The sequence below is a fragment of the Triturus cristatus genome, chromosome 4_2, assembly GCF_964204655.1.
Source record: "Triturus cristatus chromosome 4_2, aTriCri1.1, whole genome shotgun sequence".
In the NCBI taxonomy this organism is placed as follows: domain Eukaryota; kingdom Metazoa; phylum Chordata; class Amphibia; order Caudata; family Salamandridae; genus Triturus; species Triturus cristatus.
The window spans coordinates 653782013-653799824 of record NC_140586.1 but is presented as its reverse complement, the minus strand read 5'-3'; the positions used below and the strand labels follow the sequence as shown (position 1 = coordinate 653799824).

Here is a 17812-nt window from a genome sequence, read left to right as displayed (position 1 = left end):
TTTTGCTCCGCTTTTAAACGTAGTGTATCGTCTTAATTTAACCACTCGCCAAATTAGATCAGGTATATTTGAAAAAAGGAAAGTTCCATCAGTTAATTGTTTATAATCAGAATTTATATCATTGGGCTCTACGTTTTTAGAAATATTTCTAAAACCATGTGTTACTTCCCAGGTGAACTTTTCTGCAAAATATAACTGCTCTAAATACTTCCACTGCTGAACCATCGCTACAAGGTCTGAAGCAGAAGTAGTCACATGAGCTTCTTTGTGAGCAGTGGATCTGATAGTGACCTTTTCGTCAACAGTCGAAGTAGAGTGCCCATCTTGCTTATCTAAGTCTTTATCATCTGAAGAAAAATGTTCGTCTTCAGAAAGATCATTCTCAGGGGCAGAGGGACACTTATACGGGGGCGGAGGTGGATCTAACAAGATGGAATCATCCTGAGGTTTATTAAGTGTGGGATAAATGAGGCGCCTAATAGGGTACTGGCCAGTTACCTCTAAACGCCGCTCCCTTTCCCCTTTTTCTTTTATTGCCTTCATCTCTTTATTTTTTAATTCCAACACTTTTTGATATATCGTTTTAGCTGTTCTTTTTCTGCTATTGCTTCTTCTTTCCTCACTCTCTCTTGCACTTCTTTCTCCCACATTCGTACACAATCAAACATATCTTGTCAACTTTTTCTTTTAAACAAACACTGCTCTACATATTGAATCTTCTTAAAGTCAAATGACCCATTCATTGGCCGTTGTAGATCAGGATCCTTTTTCGTATATTTGTTAAACAGTGTACTATACATTATGGAAGAAATACCATATTTGACATGCATTTTCTATTAGGTGTTCCCTCTGGGGGAGCCGGCTGACTTCTTTCTAAATCTATTTTGGTACCACCAAGACAGCAACGCAGCCTACGGAGTGTGCTGGAAACAGGCATGCTTCCAAATTTATGTAAAATATTACTTTTCCAAAATATTCAAAAGTAGAGAAAAATCAACACATTACCTGCCTTTATCTTTTGCAAAAAATAAATCAAACAAACAAAACCAGAAACTTGGCCAAGCAAATCAAGAGTGCCGCTTCAGCGACCTTACCAAACAAGAGTCTCCAACTTCCACCTGCCGATCTCTTAGTCAACCTAATGGTCACTGCAGACATTACGCCAAAGGATACCTCAGTCAGGTTGGCCACCACCTGGAAGGTCAAATCGAGAAAACCGGAAAAGTCACTTCGGCTGCAAAGACAAGGGTCTCCTCATGCAGGACGTCTGCTCAGTAATATTCCACTCTTCCGTCAAGACCACTCCTTCGGATGGCAGTGTCTCTGATGAGGCCCCACGTGTAGGGCGCCCACTGTGGAAATGTGCCTTTTAATGAGCCCACCGTGCAGGGGTCACCCTTATCTTGTCCACGGGTCCGAAGATCAACAAAATAGAGATTGGCACTGAAGGTGGAATTCAAATAACAAGTTTATTAATCACTCATGAGTGGGACCACGTCCATACAACACCCTCAAGTGTTGCAGGAGGTAGTACATTGAATACACAGACCATGGTGCTTTTATACACACTTTGTTGCAGAGTAAGCATGTAGATACAAATAGAGGGTACAGGCCTACACAGAAATAGTTACCGACAAACATGGGCAGATGGGTGATCACTTAGTCCGCAAAGTGAGAGGGGGAACAGAACTGTTTACAACAGCAGAAAATAGTTGACAGTTATATCTTTAACCAGGTGCTTTTTAGCAGCTACAGGCCTTTTCTCAGCACGTACATTGCTTTGGCTCAGTACAGAAGGAGTTAACTAAAGCTGATGACTCAAGCAGAATAGAAGGGCTAGCAACAGTGAAGACGGAAGAATTAAATAGCTAACAAAATGGATGCCCCAACCAAAATGGCTTCAGCTTATGTAAATGAAATTATTTCAGATTTCCACATTGGGAGATTTTGGAATCTGATATCTGGATGCCTGTGGTCTCATCAGTTTTTCCGACACCCGCTGTCTCAGTTGGTCATTTTAGAAACATTTGTCTTCAGTGGAATGAAAGTCAATTTGTGTTGCCCAAACTTGAGTGGCAACCACTGTTTGTACAGTTACCCAGGTGGGGGGAGTCCCCCTACAACACAAAGATTGAACATTATGAGCCCAATTCCGATCTCGCTAGGAAAGCCTCCATACGAATCGGATCCGGAGGGCTTTCCTAGCGAAACGCGCTGTGCGAGTCCGAACGAGCATCTCATGTTGCCCACCACACTGTGCATACATGGATGGGGGTCCCATACACACCCCCCTGTGACAGATTCAAAGGGCTCCAGATGGAGGGGGGCCTGCTCTGGCCCTCGAAGTCTGATTCTGTAAGCTGCTTCGTCTCGCTGAGACCGAGTCGATACAGCTGTCCGAATCATGCATCGTACTCGCTCGTTCAGAATCCGGCTCCATTGCGCGGTACGATTCGGCTCCGGATTGACAGATTCGGAGTCAGACGATTTTCTCGATGCATAAGGGATATTCGCATCGTATTTGCTCGTCCATAACCGGGAATGATTCGGTTGGAAACATGGGCTCCGAATCAGATTTGCACGCTTCGGATCCTGTTCGGAGCCCTTCTCAGCGAGATCTGAATCGGGCCCTAAGTTGTCTGGGCATTAGTTGTTTAGACCAGGTTTGACAAAAATTGAGCTGACTGGAGACCTAAAACATGTCAACCCTTATTTATTTTCCTACTGTGTTATCCCAGTATTTCACCGTCATTTTTGGAGAATGATGCTTGGACTTCTGTGATATTCTTCTATTTTTTGGATGTCACATGATGGTCTTTAAGACAATAGTCATATGCTTATTTAAGCAAGGCTGAATATGTCTTCTATTGTAGCAACTACTGCTAATATGTAGTTGCATAGGGCTTAATATGTCTTCCATTGTAGCAACTTCTGCTAATATGTAGTTGCATAGGTTCAGTACTACCAACCTGCCAGTGGTCGAAGATCAACAGATCACCTTGTGAACTATTTTCTGGAGTTTATTGGCCCAAACAAATTTTCAGGTATATCTATGAGTCTGTTTGATGACAGCTAATTGGATTATTATTCACAGAGGTCACTACAAAATAAGGAACCTGGGGAGGAAGTTCATTTTCACCATGCTTTCCTTCCTACCTACTTTACCAAATTTAATATTAATAGCTTGTCTAGAAGCTACGGGATAGTATGTTTATACAGTGAACCGTTTCTCCTAGTTACATCCATACCTAAATTGGATCTTGAACTTTGCCCATGTACTGCCAAAGTTACAGCTCATCTATTTTTTGAGTTAAAACCCTACGCTATTTCACACCTTCTGTGTTTGTTCGCTATGAGTGGAGATAGTGTTTTGTCCTAGCAATATGGTGTCTTTTGTGAACAATATTGTTTCAATTCTTTCCTAGCTAGAGGTACTCCTTCGATATTGTGACTTTCCTTGAATGTCTAGGTAAGGGGTTGTAAGGATAAGGTGAATACTGGCAGCAAGATCCAGGCATCCATGCAACCAACGTCCATCTTGCCAGGGATACATTTGGTGAGAGATGCTTGTTGACTTCGATTTGTGGCAATAGACAGTGGCGTATGGGTATTACTAATTTGATAAAATATAGGCTGAACTTGAACTTTTGAAGTACTTTATCAATGGAGTGACAGTCAGCACAAATTTCTTTTTTGCATCTATAGGGTAATCACCTGTCTATAGGAGATACTCGAGTCATTTACTTTTTCCCTGATATTGTTTCCAGTATTCCAAGAAGGCCACCAGCTTTTGGAATTAGCCTTAACGTCATAGTTTAGCAAGCCTATGGGCCAATTGGGAGCATATTAGTTTGTTTTTGTCCATTTTTGACTATGAGGCTTAGGGTAAATCACTTAATGTGAGAGTGAGTGACCGTGCTACATTACACAGTATTGAAAGAGACTCAGTCAGGATGTTCTGGAATGTTTTGCTGAAATATTTGGCTAGGAAAGCCCTGATGGCAGCCTTACACTCTAGGAACTTTGAGTGTTAATATTGTGTCACTAAAGGCACACATTAAAGTGATCCAAGTCCGATATTCTTATATCTGAAAGAAACATGTTAGTTAGATTCCTTACCTTAGAATATCCCCAGGCGTCAGGCTGGATCCGGAAAGATTTTTCGTCAGCAGTACCCCTGCGCGTCGGTAGGCGTCGTCAGCGGCTCCGCGTCCGTCGCCAGCGTTGTGATCGCCGGGATGACGTCGCTGGAGTACTTAGACGCCGCCCTCGCTTGCTGACGTCAGTTCTTCTTTTTTCCGCGTCAGCAAGCGCAGATCCGGGAAGAAGTGTACCCTTAGTCATTTTTTGACTAACTTTTTGGACTGTTTTGGTCTATTTTTTCAAATCGACTTCGACTCCTGGTGCCGGTAGAGATGCCCGGTTTCAAGCCATGTGACGCCTGTCACCGACTGATGTCGGTTACCGACCCCCACCGCCGGTGTCTCTACTGTCTCGGGGCCGATCACGATGACGAGTCGTGCCCCGACTGCCGGGCCTTGATGTCGAAAGCTAGGCGGGAGTGGTCCCGCAAGCTCCTCGAGATCCGGCAGGCTGCTCAGTGCCGCTCGAGGTCTCGGACGAGGAGGAAGTCGAGGGACCGGTCGCGGAGCCGCAGTCATCACCGCTCTTCGGGTTCCAAGTCCTCGCATTTAGGTAAGTCGAGGCACAGCAAAAAGAAGTCAAAGAAGCGACATCGCTCTTCCGACTCCCCTCGCTGGTCGTGCGACTCGGCCGAGGGTTCGGGTGGCACCACCCGCACGGCTCCGCCAGAACCGCAGGAGTCGCATCCGGTCCCATACCCTCCAGTTCCTGGGCCTCAAGCGACTCCGGGCGAGATTCGAGGCTTCCTCTTGGCCATGAGGGCTCTCTGTCCGCCATCGAGGCCTGCCGGCGCGCCTTCGGGCCCCAGCAGGCCCGACTGGGGGTACTAGCGAGCCAGCGGCTTCGGCTTCGGCCCCGGCGCCGCCGCCGACTTCGGTCCCGACACCGCAGGCCCCTTTGGGATCCAGACCTGGGTCCCGGTCGACGCCAGTTGTCCTCCCGACTCCTCCGCTGGCATTGACCCCCCTTGGTGTCGCTCCCGGCACCGTCCTCGGACGCTGCCGCCCCTGGTTTCAGCCCCCGTCCGGCTCCGGAGTCGGTGCGGCGCCGTCTCCGGCGTCGGTGGGTGAGGAATTCACCTATGACCCGGCTCTGTCATTTCTGCCTGTTTACCAGGACAGGGATGAAGGGGAGGACTGGGAGGGATCTGAGGACCCTCTGGCACAGAAGTGCCAGTTAAGTCAGGACTGGGCAGATGAGCTAGGGGAGGCCAGTGGTCTAGACACTTCACCTGACACTGGTTTTATCTCTCCTCCTTCCGTGGCTACGGAGAAGGGTGCTACTTATACCGTGGTGCTGCGCAAGGCAGCCAAGGCCTTGCGCCTTGAGCTCCCTGCAGCGGCCGTGAGGACTAACCTTCTCACCGAGGTGCTTCATCCTCCAGTAAGCTCTTCGGAGCCCCTGCTGCAGTTTAATGAGGCCCTCACTGACATTCTGATGGGCACTTGGTCCAAGCCCACCACAGTCTCTCCTGTGGATCGGAACGTGGCCCGGCGCCACCGCCCAGCTCCGGGTGACCCCTACTTTCTGTCCGTGCACCCCACCCCTGAGAGTCTGGTTATCCAGGCCTCAATGTCACAAACCGCCTTCCCGACCGCTCCTCCGGACCGGGAATCCAAAAGGATGGAACAGTTTGGTAAGAAACTGTTTTCCTCACTCAGCCTTGGGTTACGGTCCATTAATACCGCATGCCATTTAGACTGTTACACCCACTCTCTGTGGGATACGGTGGCGGAAGTGCTGCCCCAGTGTTCTGAGGAGGCCAGGACACGGCTCGCCCAGGCTCTTGCTGAGGGGTGAGATGCAGCATGGTATTCCATTTGGTGTGGACTTGACACCACGGACTCGCTGGGTAGAGCGATTGCAACGACTGTGGCGATTCATCGTCACGCCTGGCTGAGGTCCACAAACTTTTCAGGGGATGTCCAGAGCACTCTCATGGACATGCCTTTTGATGGCCGTCGCCTCTTTGGCGACAAAGCAGATAGCGCGCTGGAGCGCTTTAAGGACTCCAGGGCTACGGCCAAGTCCTTGGGCCTGTCGGCCCAGCGCTAGCAAACTTCTGCTTTTTGCCCCTTTCGTGGCCAAGGAAGGGGCGCCCCCGCACGTTCGTCCAGCCACAAGCCGCAGAACCAGCCTCAACACGGTCGCGGATGTGGATTCCGCCATGGCGAAACAGGGGGACAGAGAGCCGGTTAGTCCACATCCGCCCCTGCAGCATCTGCCTCAAAGCCTTCCTAGTCCGAGCTTTCAGGCCCATTCCATGCCAGTGGGAGGCAGAGTTCGCCATCTCCTGCTCCACTGGCGTTCCATCACTTCAGACAGGTGGGTGCTGCAAATCATCCAAAGGGGCTACTCCCTCCCCTTCGAGACGACCCCTCCAGCCATGCCACCGCAGTACCACCGCATGTCGGGGGATCACTTGCAACTTCTGCAGGAGGAAGTTACGGCCCTCTTGGCCAAGGGGGCCATCTAGCGCATTCTTGACCCGGAAGTGGGATGGGGTTGTTACTCCCACTACGTTCTGGTTCCCAAGAAGGGCAAAGGGGGCCTGCGCCCTATCTTGGGCCTCAGGAGCGTCAACGTCTTCCTCCGGAAGAAGAAGTTCAAGATGCTGACATTAGCTCAGGTTTTCACTGCCCTGGACCCTGGAGACTGGATGGTAGCGTTGGACCTGCAAGACGCTTATTTCCATATTCCAGTCCTGGCGGCCCACCGGCGTTTCCTGCGGTTCACGGTGAGCCACGAGCACTTTCAGTTCACCGTGCTCCCCTTCGGCCTTCGGGTTCCAGTCTTCCCCTATCTCGACGACTGGTTGTTGAAGGCGGGCTTGCCCCAAGCCGTCGTCTCCCACCTCCAGACTACGGCCGACCTCCTGCACTCGCTGGGGTTCTCCATCAACATGCCGAAGTCACATCTGAGTCCCTCCCAGAAGCATCTCTTCATCGGAGAGGTTCTGGACTCGGCGCAGTTTCGGGTTTATCCTCCCGAACAGCAGGTTCAGGATATTCAGGCTCTGAGTCCAATCTTTCAGCCTTTATCCCGAGTTTCGGTTAGGATGGCCCTACGGCTACTGGGTCTGATGGCCTCCTGCATCCTGCTGGTACATCACGCCAGGTGGCGGATGCGGGCTCTGCAGTGAGACCTGAAGTTCCAGTGGGCTCAACAACAGGGCAACCTGTCCGACCACGTCCTGATCTCGGAGGGCACTGCAAGACAGTTGCAGTGGTGGCTCGCGGACCGCGATTGGGTCAGCGGCAGATCCCTCTCCCTGCCCCAACCGGAGTACACAGTGGTGACGGATGCGTCCCTCCTGGGATGGTGGGACCACATGGGAGAGGCAGAGATCAGAGGCCTCTGTTCTCCGGCGGAGTCCCGGCTCCATGTCAACCTTCTGGAGCTGCGGGCGATCCGACTTGCACTGAAGGCATTCCTTCCCTCTGTCCGGGGAAGTGTAGTACAGGTGTTCACGCACAACACCACCGCCATGTGGTATTGCAACAAACAGGGCAGGGGGGGTCCTGGACCCTATGTCAAGAGGCTCTGCGCCTCTGGGCATGGCTGGGACATCAGGGCATCACCCTGGTGGTTCAACACCTGGCGGGCTCTCTGAACGCCAGGGCAGACGAACTCAGCCGCCGGTGCATGATGGATCACGAGTGGCGTCTGAACTCGAACGTGGCGCAAGGCCTCTTTCGGCAGTGGGGAGAGGCTTGGTTAGATCTATTCGCCAACGAAGAGAACGCGCAGTGTCATCAGTTCTGCGTGTTGGAATTTCCAATGCGGCACACGCTCGGAGATGCTTTTCGTCGCAGATGGAGTTGCAGTCTGTTATACGCCTTTCCGCCTATACCACTTCTGCCCAGAGTGCTGAAGAAAATCAGGCGCGACCGGGCCCAAGTCACCCTTGTGGCTGCGGATTGGGCACAAAGGTACTGGTATCCCGAGCTACTCAGTCTGTCAATCGATCCCCCGATTCGACTGCCTCTTCAGGAGGACCTTCTGTCGCAGCACCAGGGGACAGTCCTCCACCCGAACCTGTCCAGCCTCCACCTCCATGCGTGGAGATTGAGCGGCGACAATTGATGCCATTTGACTTGCCTTCTGAAGTCTGTGATGTCATTCTGGCAGCCAGGCATCCCTCCACAAAGACGGTATATGCCTGCAGGTGGAACAAATTTGTGGCATGGTGCACAGCAAAGACTGTGGATCTCCTTTCCGCCCTTCTTTCTGAGGTTCTCCTCTTTCTTCTTTCCCTGGCCCAGCAGGGCTCCGCTCTGGGCACCATTAAGGGATATCTTTCAGCTGTTTCAGCCTTCTTGAGGCTTCCTGATCAGCCTTCCCTCTTCAAGTCCCCGGTTTTAAATAGGTTCTTGAAAGGCATCACGCACATGTTTCCTCCGGTTCCTTTCGTGATGCCTCAGTGGGACTTGAATCTGGTTCTTACTTTTCTGAGGTGCGCTCCCTTTGAGCCACTTCATAATTGCCCTCTCCATTTTCTGACTCTTAAAACTGCTTTCCTGGTCGCCATCACCTCTGCCAGAAGAGTGAGTGAGCTCCAGGCTCTTTCATCTAAGCCTCCTTTCCTTTCTGTCCATCCGGACAAGGTTGTTCTGAGGACTCGTCCTTCTTTTCTTCCTAAGGTGGTTACTGCCTTTCACATCGGGCAGTCCATTACCTTGCCCACCTTCTTTCCGCCTCCGCATCCCTCGAAAGAGGAAGAGAATCTCCACCGTCTAGACCCAAAACGTGCGCTCTCCTTTTATCTGAACCGCACAAAACAGTTCCGGGTGGACGACCAACTCTTTGTTGGCTACGTGGGCGCTAATAAGGGACAAGCGGTGCACAAGCGCACCATCTCTCGGTGGGTCATTTTGTGCATTAAGGTCTGTTATTCCTAGACTAAAAAGGATCCTCCTGTGGGGCTGCGTGCCCATTCCACTCGGGCCATAGCGGCTACTACTGCCTTGGGGCGGGGAGTCCCCTTGTAGGACATTTGTCAGGCAGCTACGTGGGCCTCGCTGCACACGTTTGCCAAGCATTACTGCCTGGACAGCCAAGTCCAGAGAGATGGCTTTTTTGGCCGTTCCGTTCTCCAGGACTTCCTGGTGTGATCTTGGTTCGCAGGCCCACCACTGGGGTTGGTATTGCTGGGGTATCTATTCTAAGATAAGGAATCTAACTAAAGTGTTTCTTTCAGATGCACAAGTTACTTCCCTTCGGTAACGTTATATCTGTAAGAAACATTAGTTAGTTAGATTCCTTACCGCCCCACCCATCCTCTCCATTCTGCGAACCGATATCTAGGGTTAAGGTATTTCCCTTTGAGGGCCCTAGTTTCTTGGCACCAGTGTCGGTTTCTTGCATGGCTCTGCGTTCCTGGCGCGGAAAGCAAAGTACAGAACTGACGTCAGCGCGCAAGGGCGGCGTCTAAGTACTCCAGCAACGTCATCCCCGCGATCACAACGCCGACGACGGACGCGGAGCCGCAGACGACGCCTACCGACGCGCAGGGGTACTGCTGACGAAAAATCTTTCCGGATCCAGCCTGAAGCCTGGGGATATTCTAAGGTAAGGAATCTAACTAACTAATGTTTCTTACAGATATAACGTTACCGAAGGTACGTAACTTGTGCTTTTGCTCTGGTTCAAGGGTCTGTCCTGTCAATAGACCTTCATAGTATTTTTTAATGCTTGCTCCCACCACCTCGTGCGACTGCACCATTATTCGTCCTGATGTGGTTTCTTCTGTGTCTTTCATAGTTTGTGCCATTTTTGTTTTTCTCTGTTACTTTATTTCCTTTGTCATAGAATGTATAGTTTGCTTTAGAGTGCCGCTGACAACATGGGTATAATATCAGTTATGGGCAAATCACTGAGGGCTTCTAATAGTGACCATGGCAACTGGCATAGCGCAGTTGTCCAATTAATAGATCTCTCACTCTGGGGGTTCGCGTTATGTGCTGTGAACCTACAGCACATTCTGATATCTTTCCTTTAGAACCCATCTTGGTTGCTGTTAGGTTCATATATATTGTCTGGTGAATTCTTATGAGTCTGAAAGTTCTTAAATGGTTCCGAATCTTCTGCTTTTATGCAGTGGTGGCTGGTACGGAACAGGGGTGGTGGGGCAGGGGGAGGTGAAAAAAATAAAAATAAATTTCACTTACCTCTACACTTTGTTTCTTCTACGTCATCTCTCCTCCACTTCTCTTCCAGGAAGCACCCAGGCTCCACTAAGCCAATCACAACGCTGCTGTCACCATGACAGCAGCATCGTGATTGTTCATTACAGCCTGGTGGAGAACATGCTAAGTGCGCATGACAACCGGCCAAACGGTCATGCGCACTTGAGTGCACATACCGCTCCTCCCCCTACTGGGCAGTGACGACAGCAAGCCTTGTCCCAAAACTGACTTCAGCAGGGAAAAATAAAATTATAATAACGGCAAGTTATTTTAATTTTATTTTTCCTTTTTTACATTGTGCAATTCTCAATGGTTCGCAAATAGACCTACCTCATAAATATTAATGAGTGCTAGGTCTCAGTTCGCAACCCATTGGAAAATACTAAAATAACAGGGATGGTGGTCTGCTGGGGTTAGCAGACTACCATGAGTGTGATTGCTTTTAAATAGAGCAATCTTTTTTCGAAACGCAGCTTGTTTTCCTTAAAGGGAAATGGGATGAGTTTTTTAAAAAAGTGATGTTTTCTTTTCATTTTTTGAGAGTAGTCAGTGGTCTGTGGTACCACTGCCTGCTCTTACAAATGTTTTTACAAACCTTTTTTTTTTTTTTTTTTTTTTTAAAGTTTTTATTGAAATTAGACAAATCAAATAATACAGAGTTTGCGGCTGTGTGATCCACAAATAACAAATCAGTAGCAGCATTGTGACATTTCCGGTCCGTAGATAAACAATACCACATCATGAATGCAACCGACAACAAGACCCCATCTACCAATCCATCATCAACACTTGCCCGAACCAGAACCAGGGGGATCCCTGACCCGTGAGCTGTCTCCAGGGTACCAAAGACGTCCCCCTCCCCCGCCCTCATTTCTAACCTGGGAAAACGCCACGCGGTGTACAGTACCTGACCCCAGGAGCTTAATATCCCTGCGTCGACACCCCAGCAGGACCCCTACATCTGCGTAATAGTGGGTTGGTACGACCTACCCCACTCCAGTGGGAGCTATTCCGGGATTCGGGGATGGTGGGTTCGAGCCAGGCAAGCCTGCAATGTATGTTTTATAAGGGCCCCAGATGTCCCTAGGCCGCGCTATCGTTGGGAGGAGACTAGAGTAGATCTCGCTATTCGTGCTGCAGAAAGCCATGGCTGTAAGCCATGTCTTGGACGTGGGAGCTGTCTTCCTCCCCCAGTGCTTTGCTATCTCCCGCTTGGCCAGAAGAAGCCCTAGCGAGGCCAGTTTACGGACATTCTTTGGGAAATTGACCGTATAACCCAACAGTGCGACCTCAGGAGTGGGAATGAGTGTAAGCCCTAGCATCTCTTCTAGGATCTTGTGAACCTGAGCCCAGAATGTCTGCAGTCTCGGACACGTCCAGGCCATGTGTGCAAAATCGGCATGTGGTGCAGCGCATTTCCAGCAGGCGTGCGGCCGCGCGGGATCAATGGCATGGAGTCTAACCGGGGTCATATACCAACGGCGCAGGAATTTATAATGTAGGAGTTTGTGACGGCTATTCAATGACACTGTGTCGGTGACCTTGCAACATGCCGTCCATTGTTCGTCCGTGATAGGCCTACCAAGGTCTGTCCCCCATTCCTCCCGCGCACGATCATCCGCACAGGGGACCCGCGCCGCGCATGCCTTGTACAGCTTGGAAACAATATGTGCCCCCGTATCGGCGTCAATCAGGATGGTGAGAGGTTCAAGGGAATGTTTTTACAAACATTCATAAAGAGGGAAGGGGTTCTTGGGGGCCCCTTCTCGTTTGCAAATGGGTTACCACGTACTTGAAGTAGGCGGTAAAATGTGAATTTTTGTGACCGCATTTCAGTTGCAAAATATTCACACTTACCACTGCGATTCAGTATTAGGAAGGGACACCCTAAACACATGCCTTCCTAATACCAAAGCGCAAACCCAATTTGCGATTCGGTAATAGGTTACCAAATCGCAACTAGGATTTTCTACATGTGAAAAAGCCTTTTTTGCGTTTGAAGATCGACCAGCTCTGCGAATCGGCCCGTTTGCGACCAAAAAAAGCCTTTGTAGATGTGGCCCCAACTTTTGGGAAAGTAAGAAGATGGAAAGATGAAGGCCAATTATTGACCTGGGATCCCTCAAATAGCTCCCAAGAAATAGGTTTTTTTGCATAGTGACAAGTCGGAAGATTATATCCCTCGTTCTGCATAGATGTGAAGAGTGCATATTATTTTTTATTTTCAAATTATTTTTATTGGGTTTTCAAGAAAAAGAACATTGTAAATGATAATAACAATGATAACAAATATACTGGCATTTAAAATAAAAAGCAATAAAGAACTACAAAAGAGGAAGAAAATGCCAAGAGGATACCAAATAAGTGGTAGTTGGAATTGCGGTTATGTTAGAGATACAGGTGGTCTATATATATATATATATATATATATATATATATATATATATATATATATATATATATATATATATATATATATCTCACATTCTTCAGACAATATGATAAATTTACGTTGCAGGCGTACTATTAAGGACATAACATTTTGTATATGATGCACTATAAGAGTGAAGAGTGCATATTATGATATCCCACCTCCAAAAACATAAACTGCCAGATCGGCAGTCTCACAAACTCAGGAACCACCACCACCTAAAAGGGGGAAAAATCTTAAACAATAACACAGTTTCAATTATCTTTGAAACTTGGTTACTAAACACTTATATTTTAAACACCAAAACATCTTTGAGCAGTTTCAATGTATTGTGACTAGAGTGAAAACTAGTTCTACATGCAAGTCATACACTAAAATGTGAAAAAAATTATTGTATAAAAAAATTTTGTGTATACTTTAAGGGCAGTTTCAGCTTTATTGCATGAAATTCTGTTCAAGTTTTTATAACTATCCAGTTTTATGAATAGAAATAAAGAAAATTCTTAGTTTTTTGATGCTGTGAACCAGGGTTTCCTGAAAGTTTGCTTTAGAACAGTAGTTTTTAACGTGTGGTCTGAGAACCGTCCATGAGACCCACTCAGGGTACCGCGAATGGTTTATAAAATGAAATAATATTAAAATTAATAAATTAGAATTAATAAAGTGTATATAAATGAAGCACATTAGATTACTTTTTCTATTTTTGATTATGAATCAAAAGAAAATATTTCAATATTCTGGGATATGTTTGGCGAATACTTGTTTTTATGTTTTTGGGTATTGTTTTGAGGTTCAAATCATAGAACTTGTTATGGTGGGGGTCCCCTGCTTTCAGTAATGACTCAGTGGGGATCTCCGGATTCCAGTAATGATTGAGTGTGGGGTCTTCAGTAGTCAAAAGGTTAAGAACCGCTGCTTTAGAACATTTCCTCCAATTGCAATAACGTTCATCCATTGGAGATGAACACTGTCCTAGGTAGCACACTTATGTCTCAGCATAACATAAAATTGATGCTTTAGTGAAGAGCATTTTACTTGCAAGAACATCTGTCAAACTCCCTTGTGAGCTTCAAGCTTTGTCCATCAAACGCCCAGGCATGCTTATTATATTTTTTGGGACAAATCCATCTGCTATAACTTGTGTGCGATCAGAATTTTAACCTGAATCATTTGTGGTCTCTATTTGCAGATTTTTACATTTTTGCTTTAAGAGTAGAAAGATATTTGTACACTCCAGAGGAAAATAGATGGCCATTATCCAAGCAAAGGACTGCATGGTGCATACTGTCAAAGTCTGGAAAGCTGCAAGTCTAATAGAAATAGGGTACAGGTGCATTCCACAAGCGAAATTGGCATGACTATAGCTCTACATGTAGAAGTGAATTTTGAGGGCATTTCCGTTCGATGACATCAAGAACAGTGCAGGGTTTCTCTGAGAACTAGTGTCTGGCCACATATAGGAAAATAAAAGCTGTGCTTCACAATCTGTTTATATCAGCAAAAGTGTCATACCACCTACATTATTTGTAAACTACTGCTGATTCAAATTGAAAGCGTGTAAACCTGTCAATAGTCTAAACCAGGCCAACAAAAAGATACTTATCTGTAGTTACAGTTCTCCAGCATGACACTGGTCTTGCATTCACAAGTCTGGCCATCCTTGAGAAGCTGTAATTTTTAGTAATGTTTCTCACTAGTGCTAGAGAATGAGAAGGGGGCCTTCGAGGTTTAGGCATACCCACCCCGTTGGGTGAAAAGTTGACTTAAGTACAATGAAGTGGAAAGGCTAGAAACTTAAAATATCAACCAATGTTAGTACTAATGTTATGTATTCATTCAAAGGGTTCTCAGTCTGTTAACAGAGAATAATTTAGGCCTATGAGTCATTGAAAGATACCAGTGCTGAAGAAGTGCAGTTATGGGTAAGTAATTTTTTCTTACTCTTCTAGAAGCCTATTGTGTCATAAAACCGAATACATAAGCGAGTCTCTCAGAACCTGTCATTTTATCGAGTTACAGCCCCACACTTCCTAGAAGCTGCTGAAGCTTATCAAAATACTCTTTTGTCTAACACACAGAGAACAAAAGTCACCTGTTGCTGCCATTTTAAATATTCCACCCAGTGTGGTGTATTTTTTAATTCATAGTGAGGAATCACATGTAGGACAGATTTCACAGCATTGCTGAAAAGGGGCACTCAGTTAGTTAATTTAAGATTATTAGAAATGCGATGACTTGACTCTTACAATAAACCTATTTATTCATTCTTCCATTCCTATTTTGGGGCTTTGTAAGTAAGGTAATGCTTCACACAAATGATAAACTGTGTCCCCAGATTTTTTGTTGTGTTGAGGCAACTGTGTAATGTTGATTGAACTGAAGTACATTAACCAGTGCCACTCAAGAAAGCTTGCACTTGATTTTGTTTTTCAAAATTGCAGGGCAACTTTATCAGACATATTTGACATGATTGATTTGGATGGAAATGGTCTTCTGAGCCTTGAAGAGTACAATTTCTATGAAATGAGGACTAGTGGTGAAAAGTGTGATGATGATGCTTGGGCTCTTTGCAAAGGTGAGTTTTCTCATTTCCTCAATTAACAGTTAATAATTAATGTGACAAGTAGGTCAATGTGAAAGGAATATGCGACTGTAACTAAAATTCTTTGTTGAAATCCACATTAATAAATTGTGAGTGAGTAATGCTGGGAATGATAAATACATTTTCAATTCACAATTACAAAAAGCTGACTGTCTGTCTGTAGTAGGGCAGAGCACGGCCATTAGCTTTTCTATTTCTGGTAGATCAAATAGACATAATAGAGAAAGAACTAACAGTGCAGACCTCTGGTTTGTATAGAAGCGACCTCCGAGGTTGCAGAGACTGAGTAGCTCTGTTCGCGCTTGCTAAAAAGAAAAAATGGAGCGACAACAACTTCAAACTATTGATGCATACATTGCAGATGATAGAAAACAGAAGAGGGAAGATACGCTCATAGAGGCTCACGGAATCTCCCAAGACTTATCAGCCTGAGAACCAGCTTCATACCAGATGTGTATTCTAATTCATCTACTGGGTTCTCAGCCTAGCTCATCTCCCCTCCATTCACCCACATTCTGAGCTCAGAGAATGGTGAGCTGCTGAAGACTGGGTCTTTTCCGGATCCTCTTTTAACTTGAAGTTTGGTTCTTACAGAAGCCTACAGTCCCAGTGGGCTATGGTAGCTGCCTATCCTGGACCCTCGCTTTTCTTCTTCAATACTAGCTCGGTTGGCTTCCCAGGTCCTGCTGCATACCTAAGTGTAAAGTGGGAGAATTTGCACGCTCAGGGACTCCACACACCCACCCTTCAGTCTGCGGCAACCAGTCTCACCTTTTATCTTGGCCTGGGGAGTGCCTTCATTTCTTGTTCCTGGGCAAGAGCAGTTTTTACCAATCAGCATGGGCAGGGATGTAAGACAGGCCTTAGAATGTCTCGGAACAAATCACGAGAGCGAGTCCCTTCGAAGGGCCTGGAAGTGGATGCCATATGTCAAATCTGCCCATTGTTGATCAGTGCGAGTGCAAGGGAAAGATTTACTTATCCAGAAATAGTCTAATCTACACACACATGTGCCAAGTATTGAAGAGCAGATAACTCGCCAGCCAGTATATTTTCAAGTCTAAATCTCTTCATGTTGGTATCTCGTCCATGTTGGTATCTGTTACCAACCCTTTGAAGACCTATTTTTATGCTACTCCCACAAAAACATATTGACTTATCCTTCTGAAATTTGCTAAACCTAGGCGGCTACCATCCAACACTTCCCCTTCTTCTCACTCTTCAAGTTTCATGTTGGATGCAAACCTCTCATTCCACATACACGTAAAAGGGCTAAGCAGCTAATTTCCCATTACGCAATTTCAAGAGAAAAATTTCCACCTCATCTCATCTGACCAACTCAACACAACCAAATTACTCCCATTTTTTGAGACCTCAACTGGCTCCCAGTTCTGGCTTGCTCACAAAGCCTTTCAAAATGGCCTTGTGAGTTCATGTAACTGAACTACTCACCATAGCCGAAGGACCAAAAAGCGAAATGTTATTGTTGTGATCACAATATAAGGTCATCTCATACTGTACTGGTTGCTTACGTTTATGTGTTCTTGTTTTTATAACCCTCCTTACTTATCAATTGTAAACTACTGTTATCAACGCATTCTTTGTGAAAGCGCCTTACACCTTTCCGTCCAGGTGTGATATATGATTGTAAAAAGAAGTAAAAAGTAAAACATTGTGGTGCTTGAGATTCGCATCTGTTCTACATTCCAGCAGTATATCAAGGCCTACATTTTCTTAAGCTGTCAGTAGGCCTATGAGAGTCAGGCCCTGCTGCTCAGTGGCCTTATTCTTGTGAAGATACAGTAATTTCTGATGTTTGTAACTGGACTTTATATTACTCTAACAAAACTAAATCCAGAGTTATACTATTCAACTTACTAAAGCTTACTAATGAAGTTACACGTTTATTTCTGTTTTGCTAGCATCATTTGGTTTGTTATGGAGTTTTCAGGATTACCAGGATAGGTGATATTTGCATATTTCCAGGGACTAGCACTACACTCTTGAGGAGAGACGTGTTCATGAGACTCATGATGTCAAGTGAGCATCAATAGCTCTCTCAAGCAAACAACCCACATTGCAATTCTAGGTAGAGAAGCAAACACTCTTCACTCTAGCCATCAATAAAGAGTGTAGTGACCATGCTGCATAAAACTGCCTATGAAAACGGCCTAGGTAAAACAAAGCTGTAAAATAACTGCTTAGTCTATATAAGATGCTCTGCTGCAACATGTGCCACACAGCAGAAAATACACATCAAACTAAATAATGTTATTTGAAATGTGATTGCCTCTCCCTTCAAATCATATGCATGGTATCAGTGAACAGCAAACTGGACTATACTAATACTGTACATGGACTTTGTGCAATACTTGTTCACTCTTCTCATACTACAGCACTTGGTGTCCAAATACCTTTCCCAACCATGAAAATCAAATACTACTTGCG

At 46.2% G+C, this 17812-nt stretch overlaps 1 protein-coding gene across 7 annotated transcripts in view; it reads left to right on the top strand.

The window, feature by feature from the left end:
* EFCAB7 (EF-hand calcium binding domain 7) overlaps positions 1-17812 on the top strand; it is a 367307-nt gene that overhangs the window by 268674 nt on the left and 80821 nt on the right. For all 7 annotated transcript variants that reach the window (XM_085602394.1, XM_085602399.1, XM_085602395.1 and 4 more), the window contains one exon: positions 15204-15337. In XM_085602394.1, the coding sequence (XP_085458520.1) occupies positions 15204-15337 (134 nt within the window). The remainder of the gene's footprint in view (positions 1-15203; positions 15338-17812) is intronic.